This window comes from Clytia hemisphaerica, unplaced genomic scaffold (genome assembly GCF_902728285.1).
Source record: "Clytia hemisphaerica strain Z4C2 unplaced genomic scaffold, Clytia hemisphaerica genome assembly, whole genome shotgun sequence".
Taxonomy (NCBI): Eukaryota; Metazoa; Cnidaria; class Hydrozoa; order Leptothecata; family Clytiidae; genus Clytia; species Clytia hemisphaerica.
The window spans coordinates 437,393-465,200 of NW_027103622.1; the positions used below are offsets into that span (position 1 = coordinate 437,393).

The window sequence follows — 27,808 nt, forward strand, 5'->3', positions numbered from 1 at the left end:
GTGTGAAGGCATTTTGTTGGTATTTGGATGAGATTGTCCAACAAACCAAATCATAATAACCTATAAAGCTTTTTTCCAAAGCTAAGAAGAATGGCTTAGAATTTGAAATATTTTCGTTTGAAAAATAGCAATTTACTGAAATCTTTGTTGGATAAAGAGTTTGCGCATCTAAAGGTCTATTTGTCTTTATAGATTTTGATTGACAACGCCCAAAATAGTCATCCCCTACAACGTTTTTTTGACTTCAATATTATTTTTTTGCTGAATTTTTGTTCTAATTGCCAGTCTAACTTCGAAACAATAATAAAATGTTGTCTTTGTATTTTATTCCAGGTACCCTTCAGAGTGATTGTGGTAAAGAGTTTTACGGAGAGGTGAAAAAGCTTTGCCAAAATGCCAAGATTAAGAGGATCAGAAGTAGACCATATCACCCACAATCTCAGGGTAAAGTTGAGCGGACGCATCGGGAGTTAAGAAAGAAAATCAGCTACGACCTGATAAGGAGAGGAAAGAAAGGACTCAACTGGGCTAAAGACATCACAAATTACATGAAAACCTTAAACAACGAAAAAAGGGAAGAACTGGGATGGCGATCACCCTTCGAAGTCTACTATGGAAGAAAACCAAACGAGCTTCTTAAATGTGGATTTCTGAAAGATACAGAAGATTGTGTGCCGCATCAAAAGGTAAAAAGCCCTTCTAGAAGTCAGATTCGAGATCACCTTACCGAGGTTAGAAAGACACGGAAGAAAGCAAAAGAGTGTACGCAGAAAATCAATGAAAGAACAATCAAATACCATCGGAAAAAGTATAAATGCGCTCAGTACAATAAAGGTGATCAAGTCTTCATTAACTTTTCAAAGAAAGGGGGCAAAGGTTATAAAACCAGGCATGTGATATTAGGTCAGGTTTTAAATAAAGGAAATGATGGGGATCGCTACTACCTTAAATTTACGAATCCTACCTCCGAAGAAGTTGAGCGAAAGTGGTACAGCGTAGAAGATTTGGCAGGTTTGAATTGTGAATCGAATCAGGCAAGGAAATCAAAGAAAGCTCACAGAAAAAAGTATCTAATCCCGCTGTCCAAACAAAACCGCATTGACACGTTTACAGACCAAGGATACACCCTAACCTATGATCCTCCAGGTGGTGGGAATTGTCAATTTCATGCAGTTGCTTGTGCCTTAGCCACATTTGGAATGTACCGTTCCGCACATACTTTACGAAATGACGTCGTCAGATACTTGTCGGAAAATGAAAATGACCAGGATGGCTGGCCTCTTGAATTGTTTATGGGCATGCCCATGAGTGAATACATCAGTGAAATGGCAAGGGATGCAACGTATGGTGACCATCTCACACTCAGAGCTATGGCCAACCTATTCAACATTCAAATAACCGTCGTTTCGACCATTGGCGCGGATGGGCTTGTCAATATTTCACCTTCGACAGAACAACCAATCGGAAGAATTACACTTACACGGTGACCACTACGTTCTATTAAATAACATAGAAAGAGATGAAGATAACATTGATTTTGTCGTTGAAGATGCACAGGTAAGATTTTTTCATTGACTGGTCTGAAATATTAGAGTGGTAGAGTAAAGATTACCTTTTGGATAACGTCATTTCGGTGAAGCGAATAGCGCACGTAAAAATTTGAAAATTTGGAGTCATTTTTTAATGCATTCCCGGTAATACAAAGTTATAGGAGTTAGATAAAAACATTGTCAAGTTAAGAGACCCTGCTTTGCCTTTTTAAAGTGGCCATGACGAAGTAAGTGTAAGTAGTGGTCTAAAGCAGGAAATCTTTATTTCAGCCTTCAAATGAGCATGTTCAAGAGCTAATACCAAGTGATCATTCTACTGAAGAAGATGTCGTGGATGATACCCCTGAAGGTTCTAACAAATCAGATACAAATTCTCCATCGGCTGGTAAAAATATTCATTACAATTTGATAATTCATCATTATTGAAATTCTAAAATATACGTACAGGCTAAACTTTAGGTACGACTCCAGCAGGGCTCCTCTTGAATCTGTCAATTTTGAAAAGCAAAGAGGGGTCTTAACTATTTTTACTTCTATTCTTTTCCAGATAATCGACCAGAAAGATCAAAACGGAAGCCATTAAGACTTAGACACTCGATTGGAAGTCCTAGTCTGTCATTTATGAAAACGTCGATGACAAACTCAGGTAATCAGCAGTTTCTCAAGCGATTAAAAAAAGTAGTGAAATGCGAGAAGTTCGTACTGTTTTTTTGTGTCATTGATTAATTAACCATCGATCTGTTAATCAGCAAAGAAAAATTCAAGCTAACATAGAATTATTTATATTTTATAGCATCCCCATTCGATGAAATGCCGCCTGAAATCTTGGAAATAGTACTACACTTCGTACTAAAAGGCACAAAGAACGTGTGGCCAAATCATTTTGTTACACAATACCAAACATTGCGGAATGTTTGCTCACTTTGGGAGATAATTTGTGATGGACGTCGTTTTATCCGCCGCAACTTACCACAAATTCATATTGGGAGTCGAGATATCTTACCAGCTGCAAACTCTAATGGCACCATAACAGTGCAAGTAAAGTCTATTTTTGACAAAATCGGGTTGTCTGGTTTAACAGATAGGCTTAGGACCATAATAAACGACAAAAGATGGAAAACAGCCTGGCTAAACATTGTTTTATTGGAATATAGCTGGTATGCTATCAAAAACATTTATTGGAATAAAAGAAAGAAATAGACATAAAAACTTTTGGCTAGCATATCTTTTGTTTGAATTGATTTGGTCTTATTGTGTGTTTTTCGACCCTTTACAATTTTTAGATATTTAAAAATGTTTTTTGAATATGAATTTCGATTTTGATACTGAGTTTCGCTTAGAATAGGTGCTTTGATTGGTTGAGTGTTAAGAGACAATAGGCTTTCTCATATTTTTGACCTAAAAATTTTGCGTGGCCTTAAAGTTAGCAACAATATTTATATATGTACAGTCTTATAGTTTCTATTAAGTATCTTTAAAAACAGATGATTATGTTTGTATTTTTTGTATTTTTTCCAAAAAGTTTATATTTTGTACAGTCTTAAAGTTGTCATTTAAAGATTTTAAAACAGAATCTTAAGTTTACATTTTTGGTATTTTAGTACTTCTTATATGATACTATAACCATTTCTAACATTGTACATATTGTATATATTTCTCCGCTAAGACTAAAAAAGAATGAATAAGAAAAATAAATTTGCCCATCTTTTGCGTCGTTACTTGTTTACTTTGTAAGAACCATAAACCGACAGACAATTCACCCTAAAACGAGATTTATAGATTTGTTTCTTATAAAAAAATTCTTATAAGAGAAATAAATTTCCCATATTTGCATCGTTACTTGTTTACTTTGTAAGAACCATAAACCGACAGACAATTCGCCCTAAAACGAGAGTTATAGATTTGTTTCTTATAAAGAAAATGCTTATAAGAAAATTAAATTTGCCCATCTTTTGCATCGTCACTTTTTTTTACTTTATACCGACATTCAATTAATTTTGAAACTTAAGTTATTGAATTTTATTCTTATAAGAAAAATTCAAATGTTTATGTGAAAATTTTTTAAGTCTTTTTCTTGAACTTTTCTTTGTAGAATAGAATATGACATTTGAAAACATAATGAATTCCAAATTACATTTCCGCGCAGACAAGTATTACATTTCTGCGCAGGAAGTATTACATTTTTGCGCAGGTATTACATTTCTGCGCAGGTATTAAATTTCTGCGCAAGTATTACATTTCTGCGCACAACAGGGGTTCAAACTGAAATAAAGTCTGTCTCGAAATAATTTGCAGCTGGAGACAAAAATGGCTGTAACTTTTGATAGAATTCGAACCAAGATGCGATTTTGTGCTCGTTAAAAAGATATTCGCGAGTGGAATATTATCAAGTAAAAATTTTAAAAAAAAAGGAAAATGAAAATGAAAAATGAAGAAGAAAAAAATCAAGTTCTTGTAGAAATGTGGTATAATTACCATTTTCACAGGAGTGACTCTTCAATCTTAGATCATCATCACTGTCAAAAATTTTTTCAAAAATATTCATTCAATCAAAAGATATCAAACAGTGAGAGGTTGATTATAAGCTTTAGAGCTTTGTTCAGCTCATTAAACACGTATATTTATAACACAATCTAAGGTGTAATAAAGTTTCTAATAAAGTTACAAATATAAAACACAATCTGAGGTGTTGTTAAATAATATTTTGTATTAATGTGTTAAGACTTCCATGAGGTTAACGTCATCGACGATTATTTTGTTGTAGTGCTTGGCGAATGTTCTTGCGTTAGACCAACCCGACTTCTTCAGTATTTCAGTCAACGACATGTTACTGGTTTTGCACTTGGATGTAGTTGCTGATCTGGGGGAATGAGCAGTATATAAATTAGTGTCAATGCCTGCGTTGGCAATCATTTGTTTGCACCATCTAGATATAGTATCTTTAGAAACCGTTTTGTTTGGTCTGATGTAGCTAACAAAAAGGTTGTCTGAATTTCTAAGTTTCTCAACTCTTGCTATATAGTGTTTTAAATGAAGGATTGGACAGAGTTTTGGTTCTTGGGCGAAACCTTTTAGCTCTAAAGGTTCTATGTGTTTTGATGGTCTAGTCTGTTTGATTTTTGATGTTATGGGAATAATAACTTTATCTGCTAAGAAGTTGATGTTTTTAATGTCCAAATATTGAGGAGTTTGAACTCTTTGTCCTCCTGATGCAATAGCGATGAAGCTCGCTAGCTTTAAGGATAAAAGTTTTAGGTTAAGGTTTTCAACATCTTGAAGGGATCTGAAATAGTTAAAAAGAATATTTACATCCCAGGTGATACATGATTTTGGGAAGGTTGGTTGGCTTTCGAATACACCTTTTATGTATCGTTTTACTACAGGTAGTCTTCCAAATGTAACATTTTCGAAGGGTTTTACAAAAATAGAGAGCGCACTTCTAGCATTGCTAATAACATGGAAACTTGCCCCATCTTTGTATAATTGAGAAAGAAATTCAAGTCCTTCGTTTATCTTTGGATTAAATGGATCTATAGAGTTCCCACAAAACTTAAGCCATTTTTTAAGAGCAGGTTCATATTGTTTTTGGGTTGATTCCCTCCAACTGTTCATTATAATATTTGTAGTAGTATTAGACATACCTTGTTTTAAGTATTCAGTCCTGAGACTATGCAAGCTCTGAGTTACAGTTTCCTCCAGAGAGGATGTAGCCGCTGAGGGTCTTCTGGAAGAACAAGAACTTGTTGTCCAGGTGTTATTGTTATGGTTTCTGAGACCGTCATTGAAGTCAGTGTCGTGTACCAAGTTTTTGTTGGCCAATCTGGTGTCACTATCAATCTTTGGCATTGGTCGGTTTTGAGCTTCTGTAGTACTTTCCCTACCAAACTGAAGGGAGGAAAGAAATAAGGGTTTTTCAAGGTTGACCAGTTAATAGTAAATGCATTTATATGTTGGGCATTTGGGTCTGGCCTGTATGAGATATAATTATCTGTTTTGTTGTTTATTCTGTTTGCAAAACAGTGAGTTTTAGGAGGGTAGTTTAATTTTCTGCAAATATTAGCAACAATTTTGTCATTTATCATCCAGTTGCTGTCACTATAGTCTTTTCTGGATTCTTCATCAGCTTCTATATTTTCCTTACCTGGTATATAGGTGCATGTGACCCAGATATTGTTTGTTTTGCAAATAGACCATATTTCTTGGCATATTTTGTTGCAGGTGTTGCTTTTGCAGCTCCCCATTTTATTTATGATGCCTATGGCAGTTGTATTGTCACAGTAGATACATATGTGGTTGTCTTTTAAATTTTAAGAGAATGTTTTGAGAGCAAAGAGAATAGCAATCATTTCTTTAACATTTATATGTAGTCCTAGTTCTTCACAATGCCAGGAACCTCCAACTCTGTGTTTTTCAAAAAATTATACCCCATGCAAAATCTGAGGAGTCAGTGAAGAGTTTTTTCTGAATAGGAGGTGGTTGGATCCAGTTTTCAATTTTGTTGATGTTTTGGATCCACCATTTCAAATCTTGCTAAGGTCTGAGAGTGTCATTTTAGCATCAAAATTACCACAGTTTTGTTTTAAAGCTTTAATCTTTTCTTTTTCAAGGTTTCTATAATGTAGAGCACCATACTTTGATGCTGGTAGAGCTGAAATTGACTTTTGCTACATATCGAATAGTAGGTTCTGACAGGCTATGTAGAATATTGAGGTGTCTTTTTAAAGCATTGGTTCTTTTTTCAGTAAGAGTTATAGTCATTTTGGTTGAGTCTATTACAAAGCCTAGATAAGTAATCCTCTGAGATGGAGTGAGCTGAGACTTCTCTGAGTGTATTACAAACCATATTTTAGTAAACATTTGTGCTGATTTAGGTGTCGATTGCATACAATCTATAAATTTATTTTTGGCAAGTAGGAAGTCATCTATAAAGCCACATATTGGTATTCCCAGTGTCCTCAGTTTGCCCATAGGGAATGCAGTGAGTTTGGTGAATTTCTTGAACAAGGTCCAAGGCCATTGGGATAACATGTGAATTTATAGATGGTTCCTTGAAATGAATATTTTAGAAAACATTGATAATCCCTGTGTATGGGAACACTGTAATATGCATCTTTGAGGTCTATTGAAGTCAAGTAGTCCCCTTTTGATATCATAAGTAAAGCATCTTTAATAGTTTGCATTTTGAGGTGTTGAAACTCAATATTTTGATTTAAACTTTTAAGGTTCAGAATCATCCTTTTACCCCCATCATCTTTAGGTTTTACAAATATAGGGGATATAGATTCTATTTTCTCATGGTTTGTTTTTACTAGAACTTTTTTCTTTAGCAGTTTTTCAATTTCATGTCGAATATTTTCTACAATACTGGCAAAAAGTAATGGAATTTTCTTTTCCTGGTTAAAATTTGAAGCTTTCCCCCCTTTCCCCCCCTTTTACAATGTTGAATTTCACAGTACAGACTGCAAAACGACACTCAACATTGTAGGGAGGGGGAGGGGATGGAAATGACAAGAAAAAACCCTAGAATATGTAAAATTCCATTTACTTTTTGCCAGGATTGTCTTTATTTTCAAATTGAAAGAAATTTTGCATTAGGGGACCAAAAATTTTCCAAAAAACACCTCAAAGAGCTCTCTGAGTGCTCCTGCATGCTTTCGTACGTTACTTTGGCTACCATTTTGTTTGTTTTGATTTTGAAGTCGCGAAATCGAAAGTGACAGCCTCGTTTCGGTGCGGCGGGAAAAATTCGAATTTTTCGCTTGAAAAAACGTGGGAGCCAGTTTTTGAAGGAGGAAGTCCACGACTTTGGAATTTTTTAAAAAGTGGTGCTTACTGTATAAGAGTAAAATAAAGACAAAAGTGTGACTAAAATACTATCAAAATAAAAATAAACTAGTAAATAAAGAAACTATGTATATACATTGACTATAAGCTGTGTAAATCTGATCAGAATTATTATGCCTATAGTGGTGACCTTTTTTATTACTGAGAGAAAGCCCACCCCGATCCCATTCACTATGGGCATAAAAATACTGACAGAGCATAAAATAAAATCTGTATGAAGCTTAAAAATATCCTATAGTACATGAATATATGTTCTAAATAATGTCTTTTGTTATATTTACAGTTTTAAAAAGTAAATTGAATAATATGGCAACTAAAAATGGTAAAGGAAAGAAGCGTAACAGTAATAGTGGTAAGGAATCCCGAAGACAGACATTTTTTATCACCTACAGCCAAGCGGACTTATCGATTGTGCCAACGCGGGAGTCATTCGCTGAAATTTGGGTGAACGCATTTGGCGGACCGAAAACTGTCAATCATTGGGCTTGTTGTAAGGAATTGCATGAAGACGGTAACCCCACTATCACCTGGCGTTAAAACTGATGCAGCGCACTCGTCGGGTGGAAAAGAAAAATGGAGTTGAGGAGGCCTACCTGGGGTTAAAGTGTCATTTCAGGGAGTTTCACACGTGCTACGAGGACACCTTTGAGTACATTAAAAAGGAAGACGAAGACTATGTAGTTTCAGACAATCACCCATATCTTTTAAATAGGCCCCGTACAGCTAAGGCGACAGAGAGTAGAATGAATAACAGCAGGCAAATGAGTGAGGCGGAAAATGATGATAGCAGAGAAGATTCACCAGCAAAGAGAGGTAGGAGAGAAAAGGTCAAGTTAGATGAGGTATCGGTTTACGAAATTATAACTAGGCGTAATATTAAAACTGAGGACGATCTATTATTGGAAGCCAGGCTTCAGTATGATGAAGGTAAAAGTGATCTTTTGAGTTTTGTGATGAGACAAAGCGCCACGAAGAAGAAAGAATTGATCAAGACAGCTTGGGGCGTCAAAGATTCAAAGCGAAAGGCAGATAGAAAGAAAATGAGTAGGATGCAGATCTTGAGAGAGGCCAGGGACATTGAGTGTGTTTGTAATGATCAATACAGGCTTTGCGCGGTAGAAGTTTTGAAAAGAAATGAAGTAGACATTGCCAAATTCAAAGCGGCAATTCTGCAGGCTATTGAGTTTGGGCGGGACAAAGGGAACAACGTTATGCTAACTGGGCTTTCCAATTGTGGGAAAACCTTTCTATTGAAGTCGCTACTAAAAGTTTTTGAAACCTTTTCGTCACCTGCTACGGGGACTTTTGCTTGGGCTGGTGCAGAAAAAGCTGAAGTTGTCCTCTTGAACGACCTCCGCTGGTGCGAAAAACTCATTGCGTGGTCAGATTTCCTCAACCTTCTGGAAGGATGGCCCATACATCTACCAGCCCCCAAAAACACTCACCCTGAGGACATTGTATGGGAAGCAAGAACCCCTATCTTTGCAACGTCAGATGATAAATTGGTTAAGATGGAGGGTCACAAGATCGACAAAGATAATACTAAAATGATGGACAACCGCTGGGTTTATTTTGACTTTCGCAGACCGCTAAAAGTTACATGAAAAATAGAGCCCTGCGGAAAGTGTTTTGCCAGATTTATAATGTCCTAGAGTATATAATATAGTTTGTTTACAGAATTGAAATCTTTTAAATAAATTTTCATGGGAAAAGGGCATATTTCCAACAGTGTCCGGACCAGACACCGTCAGGGCATATTTCCAACAGTGTCCGGACCGGACACCGTCAATTATTAAAATAATACAAATTAATTTCTTTTATAATTGACGGTGTCCGGTCTGGACACCGTTGGAAACCCAGTTATATCGGTGATATCTCAGTTTAACTGGTTGAAAATCTTAAGTAAAGGAATGAAAAATTCAAAAAGAGTTCAATTCTGTACTAAAGTAGATATGTTTTCTATGTATAGATTTTCATACAATTATCACTACTTGGTTCTTATCGGAATCGGAACATGTTCTTGCTGGTGTGGTGTATAGACATCCCAGTGGATGTGTTAAAGAGTTTACTGAAACATTTGAATCTAAAATCCTCAACAAGATCAAGAGAGAAAATAAAAAAATCATTATTATGGGTGACTTCAATGTAAACCTGTTAAACAACAGCACTCACCGAAATACTGGACTCTTTCTAGACAGTATGCTTACAAATTAATGCTTCCCTACATTACTCAGCCAACTAGATTTACAGGCAAAACTCACACTCTCATAGACAATATTTACTTCAATGATATCTCAAATGAATGTATTAGTGGAAACCTTATTCCTCATATCACTGACCACCTTCCCAATTTTTTGATGATTCCAACAGTTAGATCCAAACCTATTAGAACAAAAACAATTAAACGCGACTATTCCAATTTTGATATTTTAGAATTCAGAGAAGACTTAAATAGCATAAACTTCAATGAAAAAATCGCCAGTACTTTAATGGGATAAATTTTCGCGGGGATTAAATTTCGCGGTTGAGCTCATCCGCGAAATTTTAAGATTTCGTGGGGATTAATTTTCGCGGATGGCACTATTGGGGGGCATTATTTTCTCGATTTTGTGACTTTTACTGTCAAATCATGCATATTGGTTGTTAAAATACACATTATTTGCGCCTCTTTGATGCAAGTAACCATTCAAATAGTATTTATTTGACATATTTTGAGTTTTGTTTAGAAATATTTCGCGGATGGGCCTTTTTCAAATTTCCAACGGGACTTATTTTCGCGGATGACACCCAAAACCGCGAAATCCGCGAAAATTAATCCCCGCGAAAATCTATCCCATTAAAGTATATCTGACGCTAACAAAAGTTTTGATTATTTCCACAATGGATTAAACCTTTTATTTGAAATGCATGCCCCTCAAAGACTTACTACTAAAAAAGAAGCAAAGAAAATAGAAAAACCTTGGATGACAGAATCTATACTGAAAAAAATAAAATTTAAAAAATTATGTTGATGGGAAATACATGGAAACAAAGTGCCCTCAACTAGAAAGGGAATATCTTATTGCAAAGAAAGAAATTACACGTGAAACAAGTAGAATGAAATTCAAACACCTAAAAAGTAAATTCATAAATTGTGGCAAAATTATTAAAAAATTCTGGAAAAACATAAACATTTTTTTTGGAAGAAAAAAGATCTCTCCTTTTCCCATTTCAATGAAGTACAATAACAAAAGCATCACTGGAACGTTTGAAATTGCCCAGAAATTCAACAAGCATTTTTCTGAAGTGGCCTCGAATCTTATCAAAAACCTGCCAAGAAATACAAACACCATTCTAAACACTGAACCAGCAAATCAATCAAGCATATTTTTCAAAAAAACTTCAAGTTATGAAATCTTGACTCTATTAAACCAATTTGATGTAAAAAAAGCTAAAGACCTTTATGATTTTCCTATTGATATAATTAAGGCATCAGCTGACTTACTCGCTGAACCATTATCTCACTTAATCAATCTTTCCATTACACAGGGTAATTTTCCAGACACTCTAAAACATGCTAAAGTAACACCTCTCTTTAAAGGTGGCCCCCGAGAAGACATTAAAAACTACAGGCCCATATCAGTACTTCCACTTTTTGACAAAATCTTTGAGAAAATAATGCATGATAGACTAATAACATTTTTAGAGAAGAACAACTCTCTTAACATGAATCAATATGGATTTCAAAAAGGTAAGTCAACATCTTCTGCTGTACTCCATCTCAGCAGACTCATTAATAGAGCTTCCAAAAACAAAGAATATGGATGTGCTATTTTCCTCGACCTTGCCAAAGCTTTTGATACTGTAAACCACACCCTCCTCACTCAAAAACTTCAGAATCTTGGAGTAAGGGGTCCTATCCTGAAATGGTTTCAAAGTTATCTTGACAATCGTTTTCAAACAGTAGTGATTAATAAAACAAAATCAGATCCAGTTAAGATGTCACATGGGGTTCCTCAGGGGTCTGTGCTAGGTCCCCTGTTATTTTTGATTTACATAAATGACCTATCTATGAATACTACTCTCTCTAGCATTCTTTTTGCTGATGACACCTGTCTATTTCTTAGCGACAAAGATCCAACCAGACTTGAAACAGTACTCAACTTAGAACTAGGCAATATTTCCAACTGGCTTACAAGTAACAAACTTACCCTCAATGTTTCGAAATCAAATTTTATATTATTTTATGGAAAGCATGACAAAGTCAAAGATTTTAATTTGTTCATTTCAGGTGAGAAACTTAAAAACACAAGCAGTTGTAAGTATCTTGGTGTAGTTATTGATGAAAAGTTCAACTGGAAAGAGCACGTCAACCTGGTAAGTAACAAAATCAAGCAAGGAGTAGGTATGTTGCATAAGATCGGTAGGTTTATAACAAAACAAAATCTTATCTCCTTATACTTTTCACTTATCCAGTCTCATTTAGCTTATTGTATCATGGGGAGGTCCAAAAACTGCTGGATTAAATCAAATAAACAAGGTTATTTCTAAATGTTCTAAATTTATAAACAAAAAAGTCGATAATAAACATGACACTGATAGCAAAGATTTTAAACCACTAAATATTAACAGTCTATTTAAACTCGAAGCATGTAAAATTGTACATAAATTCTTAAACGGCACTCTAAACAAATCTTTCATTGACTTGTTCACACACCATCCTCGTCCTTATGACATTGACAACCCAGACCGACGAAATGACAAAAATAGTGTTGCTGTAACCCATTTTGATCAAGCTGACTGTCCAGTTATGTATCATGCTCCCCTTGTATGGCATCAATTTGCTTGCCATACTAAAGTCAAATTCTCTCTTCACTCCCCCTGAGTCTTCATTTGAAAAATAAATTGATCCAAGCTCAATAAATCTTTATTTCATTTATTTCGATTAATTTTCTTTTTTTAAATATATAAAAAATGGTTATAGTACTTATAAAGATATCTTTATATTTTTGATATACTTCTTCTCAAAACCATTTATATAAAAAAAAATACAACTAGTCATTTTATTATTTGTTGACCATTAATTAAACTTGTGCTATATGGTATTTTTAGTCCCCTTATGCGTGTACATAATTTTTAGGCTTGCTTTATTGCAAGTACCAGTTCGACTTATTATATTCCACGAACTCTTATATATCTTCCCCGTATTTTGATTTAAATACCGGGTACTGATGAACGGCTTAGAAAGCTTACTATTTACAAGCTACTTTTGTTCTCAGGTTTTTATTCATTGTAAATTTTTCTATTACGCGAAAAAAAGAAACTTTAACTTTATATCTTTCAACTCCAAGTAGTTTTTTTGTTATTTGGATTTTAAACATTCTTTTTCAAAATGGTGACCTCGCCAAACGCTCCTAGTCTACTTCACTGGACTCAGCGTCATCAAAAATTATCAAAAAGCAAAGTTCAGCTAGAATTAGACTCTAGTCTAATGGGAAATTGGCCCGCTCCCTTTTGAGCTTTAGCGTGGGCGGCCGCCAATCCGCCATCGGAATATCAGATAAGTCGGTTTAGGTATCGACTCCAGAAGTCACGCAACTATCGTTGACGTCAAACCAAATGTTTCATTTTTCCGTGAACTTTGAACCCACTTTTTTTCTATGTATGCTAAAGCGTTCCGGTTTTTACTTAAAGAAATCCCGTTTATTAGGTATTCCAGAGTATCTGCTATTGATGCAATTTTACAAGTACTGTAATTTTGTATGAGCCCTCTTGTATATATATATATTAACTTTGGAACTTTGGAACACTCGAAAACTTGTAGTGTTGGTAAAGAGAAAACTGACTTCTCAGTTCAGTACCTTGAAAACATGTACTCTAGAGGAAAGTACTCTTTGTCTGAAAGGGAGTACTTATGGAATGAACGTTTAAGAGGTGTCCTGAATATCCAGAAAACGTTGAAAAGTTAATTTGATAGTTTGATTATTTTGATTTTGTCCTTATACTTCGTCTCATTTTATCATTTTACTTGCACTTTTAATAACCTAATTTTTATTTATTTTTAGAACACTAAATAATTACTGATGATGATATTAATATCGAAACATGTTTAAAAATAAAAATTAACATTACTCCTGTCAAGTTCGTTCGACTATGTCTTGCTATTGACTTATTATATATATTAACTTGTGCTTAATAGGCTGAAAAGGATGAAACTTTGAATGTTTATCAGAAAAAGGGTGAAGAATTCAAAAATCACATTCGCTAATTTTAGTTCTTTCATTTTCATGTAGTTTTTTTCACTTTTTTGCTTCTTTAGCATGGGAATGTCAAAAAAAAGTTTATATTTCTGCCGAAATGGATTTTCTTTTCATTTGGGGTTTCTCCTTTCTCCTCTTCTTTTTTCAAAAAAAGATATATCTTTCGTTATTTTCATAAATATACTAAATATTTTACAAATATTTTTCATGTAATAATATTCTAACACCATCAAAGAATGTGGTAATCAAAGGGATAACCCAGGTACAGTAGCTAACAATTATTTATAAGACTTTTGAATTTTCCAGGGCTCACCAGTCAAAGGTTCTTTATCAAAAATATATGGTTGTTGGACTACTGCACGACACTGACACAATGTCGTACATACTGGAAGTGCTACAAACTTTTGTGAATATCTACCTGGTTATCCCTTTGTTTTGAGTTGAATACGTACCGTATCTATCCCTATGATAAAATTACACAGTTTTGAGTAGAAATAAATATGGTAAAGCAGCACTGACAAATTTCTCCAAGAAAAATTTTATTTCAAACATTTAAAAATGATTAATTTTTTTTCCCACCATGCTTATGTTTTACTCGATTCTAGTATTTTTTCCAAAACTTATATGCTTAAGGAGTGGGAAATTTTGAGAATATTAAGAATTCTCAGTTTGGCAACAAAAATTTCTCAAATGTACATTACTATCAGACTATAACTTTAAACATTTACATATTTTTAAATTACCAGATTAGTGGGCAAGAAAACTCTAAAAAAATTTAGCAATAAATCTTCAAGTGTGAAGTTGATTTTATAGTTCACATATATACTTACAATTTACAGAAAAATGGGTGATATATATGTCATATGTTCAACAACCCATTTTTTTTCCACAGCTAACTTGTTCAACAAATTCTTGTCAAATTTGATGTCGAAAATTTGGGTTGTGGAACAAATGGGTGCCAAAATGATCGACAACCCAGTTGATTGACAATCTACTTTTCGACAATCTATATAGTTGTTCGAGAAGAGAGTGTCGAACAACCATGCAGTCGAGCAAATGGGTGTCGAACTAATAAATGTCAAACAACTGGTCTAACAAATGTACCGTCGAACAAGTGGGATTTCCCCAAAATTATAGTTATACGTAGATGAAAATTTGTCAGAATTTGTATTACGGTGAAAATTCAGAATTCTCAGTTTGACAACAAAAATTTCTCGAAAAGGTAATTTCAATTTACATAATTATATTAAATTGTAAGATTAGTGTGGCAAGAAAACTTTTTAAAAAATTTAGCCATAAATCTTAAAGTGTAAGGTTAATTTTTTGCATTTTTGGTGTGACGAGAAAATTCTTCAGCACATAGCCACAATCTATAGAAAAAGGTCAGAATTCAAAATAATTCTCTTCTCACAACAAAAATACAGCATTTTTTCTAAAATTATGAATACATGTACCCAAAAACTTTTCTGTCACCATGCAAATTCTGGATTATCTATCAGAGTATCAGAGCTATCTTATCACATCACTAAATTCTGCAAATTTGTCAGATGTTACATTTTTCATGACTGAAATACTTAATTATAATAATACACTGATGATAATAATTAAGCACCAATGTGTCATTGTTTTGAGGTTGGAGTTTTATAGTTATTCAGCATGACATCTTAACTAGCATTAAAAGGTCTTTCCATTTCATTTTATCTGCATACGTGTAATTTTCCTGTGCTTGGCTGGTACGTTACATGCTGACAGTCAGGATAGGTTGCTTTTTGTAGCAGTGAGTCTGTTGAAGAGTTAATTGTTGAAGAGGGCCGGGCTGTCAGACAGCAGCCTGGCAGTAATGACATTAAGAGTGACGAGAGGGAGAATCTTTGGAGTTCCTTTAAACTAACCGGGAAACGCTGTTTATTCTCACAATAACCTAAAAATGGTTTTCAAACCGTGCCAAAAATTTTAGTCAACTGTATATTATGTTCACTAAAATTTTTGGTACAACTTGAAAACCTGTTTTAAGTTATCGTGAGATATTAAAAGTGTCAGAATTATTGATTATTATGATATGTTTTATCTACTATCTAAACACATTTAGAGTCTGAAAAAGCCGGTTCAACGCCAACATTATCTTGGGAAATTATTGACCACGCCCCAGCGTACCGGAATGGCAGCAAAAATTGTAATTAAAAAAGCAAAAAGTATTTAGGTGGAACCAAAATAGAAAAAATATTTCTTACATTGAATGAAAGAGGCTAGCACAAAAAGCCCCAAAAACAAAACATATACCACCAACCTTATTATTATTATTATTAATTTATTTGGTAAAGAAGGTCTAAGTTTTGTAAAATATACAATGCAGTAAAATACTGATGTGGACCTACTAAAATTGTAAAATAAAATATAAGATAGTTATAAAAATATAAATAAATGGATGATATTTATTGCATGATTATAATAAAATAAGTAATTGTATAAATATGTTAAAATCAATTAGTATTAAAGTCTTTATAAAAAAGTATATATTAACCTGGATTTATTAGTTTAAGATTGTCCTGACTAGACCAGACACAGGAACAAGAGGATTGATTAATAAGTTGGTATTAGGATAGAATTAATTTGGCAAAACCTGAGAGACAACCTACAGAACTTGGATTTTGACAACTGCACCAAGGCAAAGAGAAATAAATAAATAATCTAGAAGAGTTAGAATAATTTGATGATTCTAGTAATATATAAAATCATTTTGTAAGGCTCTACCAGTGGCTAAGGTGCCAAAGGTGATTTTATCAAGTTCTTTTTCAGTCAAACCTTTTTTAAATTGGTTGTAAGTCTTTTGCCTTAGTTCGACTGGTAAAACATTCCAAACGTTAGTAGCTCGATAGCAAAATGATTTCTTGTAACCAACATAATTATATCTGGGCAATTCAAGCTTAAATGAATTCCGGTTTTTGCGTTTGTCACTTCTCGAAATCAGTGAAGAAAGTGGTTTTGGTGACAGATTATAGAAAACTTTGAATACCTTTGATGCTATTGAGCGCTTGTAATAATACTCAATTGGTTTCCACTCTGCCTTTTTCATGACTTCATAATCGGGTACAGACTTTTTAATACGCATTATAAAACGAGCAGCTTTCATGTGAATATTTTGTAAGTCTTGAAGATGATTCGAGCTACCCCAAATAAGTATTGCATAGAGGACAGACGGCAGAACACCTTGGATAGAGAAAACTGAATAATCCTTGTACACTTTTGATGATTGTAGAAAACTGAAGCTAAATTGCCAATACTTACCTTCTAAGATAATGTATGAATAACAAAAACAACTAAGATGTAAAAGTTTCAAAACTTGAAAAGGTGCTCATCCTTTTACAACCCAAAATTCAAAACAAAGTGGTCTGTCGGCTTTTCTCCCTCTCATTTAGGAAAGCACTCCATCGTTCTCACAACCTCCAAAATGAAGACGTGGCAGAATGTTCTAGTCTGTTAATCAGCAGCTTCTCACCAACTTTTGCTCGCTCTCCTACGCAGCTCCTATTCTAGCAAACGCCCGCCGCCTTTATGTTCCCGCCCTCTGACATCATTAATTAACAGACTAGTTTGCTAGTCTACCTGATGATGAAAGTTAGCCAAATGAGAGAAAACATAGACGTTAATGGAAAAGATCCTAAACAACGAACGAACGAACGAACGAACGAACGAACAAAGGAATGAACGAACAAACAAACGAATGAACGAACAAACAAACGAATGAACGAACGAACGAGAAAACAAATAAAAGAGCGAGCGAAAGAATAGAGCAAATATTCACTAATGAAATATTGAGTAAGACTCGAGAAATCAGCTGTTCTGGCAATTTCAGAAAATATTGGGAATTGCTACACAACAATATTTTATTTCAAAAAACAAGAAAAATAAGGAAAAATACAATCAAAATCTGTAAAAAGAGCGATTTACGGCATATTTCCGGCATTTTCGGCCGGAAAAAATTTTTTCTCAAAAATCGAACTCGGCCATGTTTTGGACATTGCTTTTTTTTTTTTTTTTTCTTTATGGAAACAAAAACACGTGTACACTACGAACATATATTACAAAACATTACTTAAACATAAAATATAGTCCCTCCCCCCGCTAGGAACTAACGTTATATCGCCAGAGGTACTAGACTATGTAAAAAATAAATAAATAAGTAAATAAAGAAAACAAAAATCTTGGAGAAGGAAGCTACAATTGTTAGGTAAAAGCCTAAAATAAAGCACCGCTGAACCTTCCAGTTTCGTTAAGAAATTCAACAACAGAACAAAGAATAGATTTATTTAGATTTGAACTCAAACTTTCATCCCCATATATTAAAAGCCGACAGAAAAAAGGAGGGTTAAGCGGCGGATGAAAAATAATGCCTAGGGTCTGAAGTTTGTCGAACAAAGATTGTCTTGCATGGGAATATATAGAGCAGTGCAGAAGAAAGTGTTGAGTGTTTTCAACAGAGTTAGTTCGGCAACCACAGAAAGGGTCTAAAGTGTCGCGGAAGCCATGTCTAAATTTATGCTCGTTGAGATGGCTGAAACCGACCCGAAGTCGATTAAGAAAGATCACTCCTTGAATGTCAGGAACATCAAAAACATGAGATTGCTTGGGTCTCAAAAATTCATAGATTGCTTTTTTGAAAGTTTTAATTGAAGGTAGATCTCGTATATTACCTCCCAGAACATTCCACTGAGATATGCAGTACGGAAAAAAAGTGTTACGGAAACGCTCGGTTCGTATATTAAGAGGATAAATAGGATTTCTTGTTCTAAGGCCACCTGGTGCTGTAAGTCTTACTGGCAGGTAGTTACGTAAATACGAAGGGGCTAAATTATTAATAATTCCATAGAAGAATGTCATTCTTCTAGCAAAGCGCCTGTCAGCAAGACTTTCAAGACCAAGTTCTGAATATAGTTTTTCTTGAGACGTTCCACGAACACAGCCTGTTATAGCTAAACAGGCATTATATTGAATAGATTCAAGCTTCTGCACAAAGGTAGCATTTCCTGGGCGGTCATATACGATATCACCATAATCAAGATGAGGCCTAATGAAAGATTTATAAATGGTTAGTAGAGATCTCCTAGGCACATGCTTGCGAAGTCGATTAATAAGACCAATTCCTTTATTGGCCTTTTTTATCTTCTCGTCTAGATGGCGATCAAAAGAAAGTTTTGAATCTAAGATTAGACCAAGATGTTTCTGGTACTCACTGGTCGCGATATTAGAATTATTAAAGGAGATTGCTGGAACATTGGGAGGAGTGAGTCTACAGGTAAAATAGACTTCAATGGCTTGCTTAGATGGGTCAGGGTTAAAAGACATCTTCCATTGATGAGCCCAGTCAGTTATCCTGGAGAGACCTCTGTTAAGTACATCAAGGCTCAAGAGTTGATCAATCACAAGAGAGAATAAAGAGGTATCGTCAGCAAAGATCTTCGGTTTTGACTCAAGGTTTTTTGGAAGATCATTAATATAAATTAAGAGGAACAATGGACCAAGAATCGGTACCCCAGCATTGATTCGCTTCCACTCAGATGTTTTCCCATTCAACACAACTCTCTGATGCCTATCGTTAAGAAAGCTGCGAATTAAGGAAAGCAACGGTCCAGTCACCCCATAAGATTTAAGTTTAAAGAGTAAGCCATCGTGCCACACCCGATCGAATGCCTTTGAAATATCTAAAAACACCCCCCCCCCTGGTATCTAGAGAAGGATCTTTGTCAAACCTTGTATAAATATCATGCGTTATGGATAACAACTGAGAAATGCAGGAATCCCCCTCCCGAAAACCAGACTGACAAGGAGAAAATAAGTTATTGTTTTCAAAATACCTGTAAAGTGTATCGTAAATACACTTTTCATATATTTTTCCAAACACAGGAAGAAGAGACACTGGTCTGTAGTTTTTGGCTATGCTCCTGTCTCCCTTTTTATAGACAGGAACCACGTTACCTTTCTTCCACTGTGATGGGAAGATGCCAGAGTTGATAGAAAGATTGAATATGCTAAGCAAGGGTTTTACTAGAGACTTACCACAGATTCTGATCATACGAGTAGAAATATTATCCCACCCATGGGCTTTGTTAACATTCAAAGAATTAATAATAGACTCGATTTTTTCTTCTTCAAATACAAGATTATCCAGTCTAGAGTTAGTAAGAAATTGTTCAGGTGGCAAAACACTGCCAGTATCGATAAGTGAGCATTGGTTTGAGAAAAAAGAGTTAAAAATATCGGCCTTCTCAGAAACATCACTTACAAGGACGTTTCTTTCATTTCGAATAGGTGGAATTTTCGGGGTTTTACGTACGTTCAGAAACTGCTTCAGAGTAGACCAGTATTTCTTACTTCCTATGTTTGGATCATTTAAAGAGTTGCCAAGACGAGAGAAATAACTATCCTTGGCAGTCTTGATGGCCAATCTGCACCTGTCAACCATGTCATCAAGTGTCTGACCATCTAAAGGACTTTCCCCATTTTCTCCAACGACGATATATCTTAGCCTTATCCAAAAGCATCTGCTTAATCTCAGGAGTCATCCATAACGCATCTTTGTCTCTGATGGTGATAGTTTTATTTGGAACAAAATTAGAAATAATATTAAGTATATATTCAGAGAGAAGGGAAACACGATCTTCTACGTTGAGTCCCAGAAAGGAGGTTTCCCAATCAATGGCATTCAGGGCAAGCACGATTCCCCTCTCATCAGCACGAGAAAAGTCCCAAATCTTGCGTTTATAAGCTGGAGGGAATATAGTTCGAAAGTTTAGTTTTACGAAGGGTATCTGGTGGTGGCAACGTGGATTAAGTGAAGGTAAAACCCCGGAATCTAAAATAGGAGTCCGCGAAGATGAAAAAATAAGATCAATGCAAGTAGGAGAACACCCAGGACGAAGATGAGTCGGCTCATCAATTAGTTGATGTAACCCATATTGTGAAGCTAACTCGCTAATGTCCTCTCCCTGAGAATTTGTAATGTCACCAGTCCACCAAACTGAGTTTCTTGCGTTAAAGTCACCGAGGGAAATAGCTAAAGTAGGAGAAACATCATGAATTTTTCTGATAGTTTCCTCCAATTTTTGTTTAAATGCAGAAAATTCTTCTGCATTTTGACTAGGAGTTCGGTAGAGAAGACAAAGAAGAAGTTTTTTCGAACCAGAATTAACTTCACAAACAAGGCACTCGTCAAGAGAAGACAACTCAGGCCTTCTCTCAACAGAAAGACCCCTTCTATAATAAAGACAAACACCACCTATTTTTGAGTTAGATGGGTGATCACATCTGAGCAACTCATAATTTTCTATCTTCAACCTCGAATCATCGCTCTCGATAGAGGAATCAAGAAACGACTCACCAACACAGAAGATATCAAACTTGTGAGCACTCAGAAAGGCAGTAATTTGAGCAATCTTTGAAAATTTATCAACCCAAACGCTGTTTAGATTCCAATGAGAAATTGACAAGGTGTTATCTTTCTCTCTCGGCCCCGGGTTGGACTCGATATCTCCTGCTAAAAGAAGTAGATTAAGCTGAAAAAGTATATAAAAATATTGTAACCAGAAAAGATGGAAACGATAGGGAAGAAGATTTGCTAACCCCCCAAACGTAAGATTAATACACAGACTTAATCTCCCGAAAAGATATTTGCAAGAATTAAAATTTCCAACGCACGCTCTATACTGCTGTAGGCTTATTCCCATATCAAGTCATCCGGTTCGACAAATCCCAAACCAAAATAAACCTTACAGATGTAGCTCCAACATACACATAAAATAGTAAAAAAGGTAAGACAAAACATTATAGAAAAAAAGAGTTGATAAAAAGTAATTAGGTAGAAAATACTCAAACACAAATGTAATGGTAATCACACCCGTAATCAAATTGCAGGTGATAAAAAGACAAAAAGAAAAGCAATTAATAATCACTTTCAGTGTAAAAAAAGGCATTATATAAAATGCAAAAACGGCAGATGGTTTAAAAAAATGTTATGAGAGAAACAATGTAGAGTTTGACGAAAAACAAAATCACAACAGAAAAAAAAACTCTATGTTTTCAAGATCTTACTCTTGAACGAATCAATATTGTCAAAAAAATTGTATTGATTTGACTTCAATCTCGCAACAGTGTTGCAATTGATGTCCGCAAAAACAAATCAACGTTGCAAGTCCTTAGTGATAAACTCTTTAGCTTCATCCAATAATTTCAACCGCTTTTTTGTTAAATCCAAGTAAATTTTGATGTTATTTTTTGCTTTTTTTCTGGCCTTGTAGATCGATGTACGTTTATCAAAAGAATAAAGTTTGACTATCATAGTACTGCGTTCTTTGCCTACACGGTGAGCTCTGTCAATGTCTTTGGGTTCAATAGTAACATCCATGTCCTTACAAACTTCGATTACCTTTTTAACACAATCAGCACTAGATTCGTTTTCCCTTTTCTCGATTCCATTGATCCTTAAACAGCTCCTACGTGAATACTGCTCTTGATCGTCGCTTTTTTTAGTCAAGAAGTCTACTGTGCTACTCAAAACAGCATTTTTGTCCTGAAGGATAAGCAAATTTTGTTCAAGGAATGAAATTCTCTCCTCGTGATCCACAGACTCTTTTTCAAGTGAGGCAATCTTCTTATCCTGATACAAAATGTTCTCATTAATCTTGTTAAAGATGCCTTTGATCTCAGCAACATCATCCTTCGAGGCCAAGTTTTCAAGTCTGTTGTCTAATATTTCTTCTATCATCTTAGCAAGTTCAGTTGAGCTTCTTGTCTTTTGACTCATAATAACAATTAAACCAGAAAAAGAAATTAATAAACCAAGCCAAAAAGCAACAGAAAATCAAAAAACCAATAGCCAAGCAAAAAGATTGAGCAAAAAATTTCAAACGCCCTTTTTTAAAAGACACGTTAGCACATCAAGAGCATGACCGTACACCAAGACGGTTAGATAGGTCTGTTCTCATTGCTAATACACATCTTTGCGCAAAAAGTCAGAAAAAAACTAATGATGAAATCTCGAGAAAATGCCCAAAAACCGGTTTTCCGGCATATCGGCCGGAAAAATCTTTTTTTAGAAAATCGGGCCCCGCCACATATTGGGGCATTGCCATTTTGCATCATTGTGCCAAAAATCAGAAAAAACTAATGAGCCAATCTCGAGAAAAGCTGGTAACAGACGGACGGACGGACGAACGGACAAAGGTTAATTTATAGGACCTCCAGGTAGGTCCAAAAAGTTAAGTGTCCACGAGCCCTTGGAATACACTTTAGTTCCGGTCAAAATTAATTCCTGTAAGGTAGAATTGTTATTAAAATAGTACTTAATTACTTTCACACGCAATTTTCAGACTGCACTTTCAGGAAAAGATCAGGAATCTTGGCTGGACGCTATCAGGCATTTTTTTCTTTCCAAAACAATATTTCTTTATGCTAATTGTCACCCATCCTAGAGATAATAACCCTGGTTATTGGCAGAGATACAGAAAAATTTTGAATCCATTCCAATTTCATCCACCGCAAATTGTTCAGTCCGAAATAAAGGAGATCAATAGCTTTCCGTTATGAAATCATTAATTTCAAAAAAAGCTTAAATTCAAATTTGCGAGTTTCAATCCCATAGTACTTTTTCTCTTGATTTCAAATTTGTCAAAGTTGTTACATTTTGGATTTGTTATTAACGTGCACAAGAAACTAACACAAGGTATGATGGGATAGAAATTCATGCAAACAGAGAAAATGGTGTCTCTGATACGAAACCATGTAAACAACATCAAAATTGGTCAACTGGTTACAGAATTATGAGCATTTCCAGTTTTATCTGGAGAGGATTTTGATGATGTAATGAAAAAACTTTTTGAAACCTTTTAATAATCCTTTCAGTCCGGAGGTTTTCACGGCTACTGTCCCAGAACAAATTTTACAGATTTCACTTACATGTAAGTAATGAGGGATATCTCAATAGCAAAGCGGTTTTTTTTCAATGTAAAGTTCCCCCCTTTTATTCCCTGGAATTTGAGTGATTTTGATACCAAAACAAACAATGCAAAGATAAAAATAGCTTTGAAAAATTATAACAACCAAATATTGAAAATATAGGTTACTATCGATCATAGAAAATTTGCAAATAACTGTCAAAATCACTCACAACAACGAGTTAGTAAGGCCCACTTGATCGGAAGAAAATTCTTTTATATTCTTTTATTTTACGCTCTATTATTTAAACTTCAGCTGTTTAGAGCGTGTCCCAAGAAATCTGGTTTTGAGCCATGTTTTTTCTCGTTGATAACTGAAATCATAAAATTTGTTTGTGAGAAGACTAATCTTCCCTTGTAAAATGCAAAATTTCTATTAAAGATAGAGTGTTGAAATTTTGACTCTACATAGACAAAGTGTTCAATAAGAGATTGTCGAAAGAATTTTATCGATATCGTTTGATTTGGAAAAGATATTTTTTAGATAGGGTTATTAAATACAAATTTGTGAAATAAATATTTGTGTCTTGCTGATGTCTTTGGAGATGAAGAATCTATTGGTAATGTGCTTTCTTCTGTTTTTGATTTGAAGATTTTAATTGGCAAAAAGAAATGATACACACAAATTAGCCTAGGAATCCAAGCGTTAAACTTTTTTCACAGTCTAGTTTATGATATTTTTGCTGCTTGTTTAAGCTTGGCGCAGGTAACTCGTCTGCAGGGAGATTTTTCCCTGCAATGCAGGTTCGGCCTGATTGGCCAGCTATCGGCGTATTACTTAGCAGTACTTTCGCGCGCATTTTGATAATTTCGATGCGCGCACATAATTTATGGAAAAAGTTGATTCTGCATAAAAAGGAAAACAAATGAAAATGAAAACATAGATTCATTTCGAAACAAAATGGCTGTTGGCTGGAAGTCTAAATACATGTGGCTGATGTTTTGATGTGGTTTTTAGTAGTTTTGAAAGTCTTTAGAGCTTGTGAAAGAGTTTTTATGGTAAGTTGATTATGTGTGTTTGCCTGGGTTTCCAAAGTTCAGCAAGTCTGTCAACAAGGGTTCACACACAGACTGTTTACAACATTCTGTGTCAGACTAATCTACCTGCACCAAGCTCTATAATTTTAGAACTTTGTGAGGTGAGGTATTTTTTTTGTTTTTTCTAAGATTATGAGCTTGGATTCCCAGGCTACACACAAATATTCTCACTGGAAAATGAAAAATATTTTTCTGTTTTTCTCATGAAAGCTTTTGTAAAGAAGCGCTTTATTTACATAACATATATTTCCTTTTATCTCAACCTGAATACAACGTATGATTTTTTTAAATAATAGGCAAAATGGGACAATCAGAGAATGAGAAAATGAATGAAATCTCTGTAAATAGCGGGAAACTTCAAAGAGAAAGATCAACTTAGGACACGCTTTATGTTAATAGAATTCCACTCCATGTATATCCTAACTCGTTGCTCACAATCAAGATTTGAATTTCAAACATCAACCTTTTTAAGAATAGGAGGTTTTGTCCAGAAAAATATTGATGTATCTTAGACTCTTTCGATACAAGATTGCTATGGACAAGCCGCTTTTTGTATGGTGCGCCAAAATCCCCCTATTTTGATTTGGTCCCAGTCCCTTTTATTGCGCCAAAACCGCTCAAATTAATAAAAACCACACAAATCAGGGGGGGCGTGGGACACAGCGAACTGACTTAAATTTTAAAAGCATGTTTTTTGCTTCAATTTTCAGTGTTTCATGACCATCAGATTTTGAAAATTTCCAAAAAAATTATTTTTTTCAAGCCACCTGATGACATGATCTAGTAGGTGGACAGATGACGTAATCAAGTGTGCCTGGTTAAAATTAAGTTTCACACTCCCTTGGGCCATCTGTGCCAAATTTCAATCACTATTTGAAGTATCGTAGCATTACTATATGCTAACAATCCTAACTACAAATAATCATTTTAAGTTTGCCTCTAACAAGTCTGTGTACCCAAGAACATAATGGGCCCTTACTAACAATTATAAAAATTTGCAAATACCTCATTAGTTTCACTGTGATCTTCTTGTTTGCCAGGGAAAGAATCCAAATCCTACAGAAAGAATAAATAAAAATTAATTCTTATGCAAGTGAGAACTTGACTTTAATTTTTGATGCTGTACTACTCCAGGACAATACTTTAGACATACAAATTTGGCCTTTTTCGCAAAAGTAAATGTTTTGAACAATTCTTATATATAGGGCAACTTCTGAAAGTTCATGCTGGCGAGAGATTCTTAAAAAAGATTTAAGTACCTATGAAACTTCAAAGCTATAACAAATATCAAGTTTTCATCGTTGTAATACATCTGTCAATCACTTTATAAGAAAACTGATCGAATAATTAATTGATGTCACGTGGTCGGACAATAATTACTGTAGAGACCAGTTATAAATTGACACCAATGAAATTTTATAATCTTAAGACTCAGAAGAATAGAATACACTTGATAATTACTTTTATTACTTTATTTTTGCATGGCTTTAATTGGATTATTAACCTCATTAGTCTGTCTCTCTGGAGCCAGAGTCAATGAGAAGTTTTTTTTATCAGATTCAAGGAATATTTGTGACTTTTAAGTCAATTTACATATGGAAGTTTTCATCATTATACAACGATTCGTAAAGGTTATACTCGCAAAAATTAAATTTGCAAAAGTAAATGCATTTTGCAATTATTTTTCGACCTAGCGAAAGTTTCTGCTCATGAAATTTTGTGTCTTTAGTTCTTGTGTGTCTTTAGTACGAGACAAATCCTTTCCTCTATGTTTTTCAAACTTTCTGACATTTACTTAATTAATTTTTGCGTGGACTTTATTATGAACGAAGAACTTGATATTTTTGTGTAAGTAGACTTCTTTTGTGAATTGTGTTGTTTTAAGAAATATAAGCAATTTTGAGATTTTTTTCACTCTGAAGTGGATATTTATTGACATTTATTGAAAATCTACAAGGTTCAAGACAACTGTCTTCTATTTTGCAGCACTTCATAAAAAAATTGCGTCATCTTTTTGTACTCAGTGATTCCTATTTTTTTTGAGTGGACTAACCTTTGCAAAAATGGTTAAAACATGTATTGCTTGATGAAAGCAATCTTAGAAACTCTAAACAGAGGCGGTCCTAGCTATAGTGTACTAGTGTACGCACACTTGATATTTTCTGTCGTGTATATACTTCCCTCTGTTAATTCTCTATGCATTTTCTAAATTCTTTTCTTTCGTCGATAAAGTTTTACTTTTCGCGCCTTCCGCCTCCGCCGTATTTATTCGCTTGCGCTGAGCGCGCCCTAAGCGCGTCATACAACTAGCGCACTTTTGTTGGGAAATAGGCTATCCTAGAAAAGAAAGCTAGGTTACTAGGTTGGTTTTTGTTTTTGTGTACTTTCGGCCGCCCTTTCTTTTCCATTTCTATGCTTTCGGCGCAGTAATCGTATGCCGTAAAACTTAAATACACCATTTTGATAGTGTAAAATGCAAGCTTTTTTGCTGGGGAAATTCTTGCCGATTCAACTGGTGTTTTCCAAATGGTGAAAATGTCTAATTTTACGGATGACCGACTTATATCGAAAGTGCTTTACTACGGGGTAAAGGAAGACAGAGAAAACAAACTTGGAAAACTTTGCAAGAAGCTGAATCCTGCAGAGTCCTGCAGGGACATGTTTGTCTGGATTTATTTCTACCTCAAGAAAAAGGAACAGTCATGAGACGAAATCTATACAAGGGAGAATGGATGTTGTCATTGTGGAAGCTCAAAAATAATGGGAACGATTTGCTTTTAATCTAGCAGTGAGGAATTCTTGGAGGATTTATTTTGCCCATCATGATGCAGCATGACCCATGGCCTGCAAAATACAACAGCAGCAGAAGCATATGATATAATCACTTATTTGGCAATATCTACTCGAAATATTGATATTTTTCACTGAAATTTTGACTGGACATAGGCATGAGTACCAGGTAACTTTCTCATCCATTAAAAAAATTATTTCTTTAAAAGTGTGTATTTTACAGACCAAAGTCTATTATGAGGTTTCTGGTCAGTAAAATGTCTCAGATTAATTTTTTTTCTTCGAATTTCTAGTTATAGCTCCCTCTTACTAATGTCTAAATACTGGGGTAATTTCAAGTCGGTCGGGCGATCAGTTCCCG

At 34.8% G+C, this 27,808-nt stretch overlaps 1 protein-coding gene and 1 long non-coding RNA gene across 2 annotated transcripts; both read left to right on the plus strand.

Moving 5' to 3' along the window:
- The first annotated feature begins 548 nt into the window (after positions 1 to 548).
- LOC136802425 (uncharacterized) lies at positions 549 to 1,487 on the plus strand. The gene has a single exon (XM_067059157.1). It carries the CDS (start codon positions 549 to 551, stop codon positions 1,485 to 1,487), a length of 939 nt encoding a protein of 312 aa, XP_066915258.1.
- A 362-nt stretch (positions 1,488 to 1,849) lies between these two features.
- Positions 1,850 to 2,762, plus strand: LOC136802450 (uncharacterized). Its single transcript, XR_010846004.1, has 3 exons — positions 1,850 to 1,935; positions 2,098 to 2,196; positions 2,344 to 2,762. It is a non-coding gene; the product is annotated as an uncharacterized lncRNA (long non-coding RNA).
- Positions 2,763 to 27,808: the final 25,046 nt, after the last annotated feature.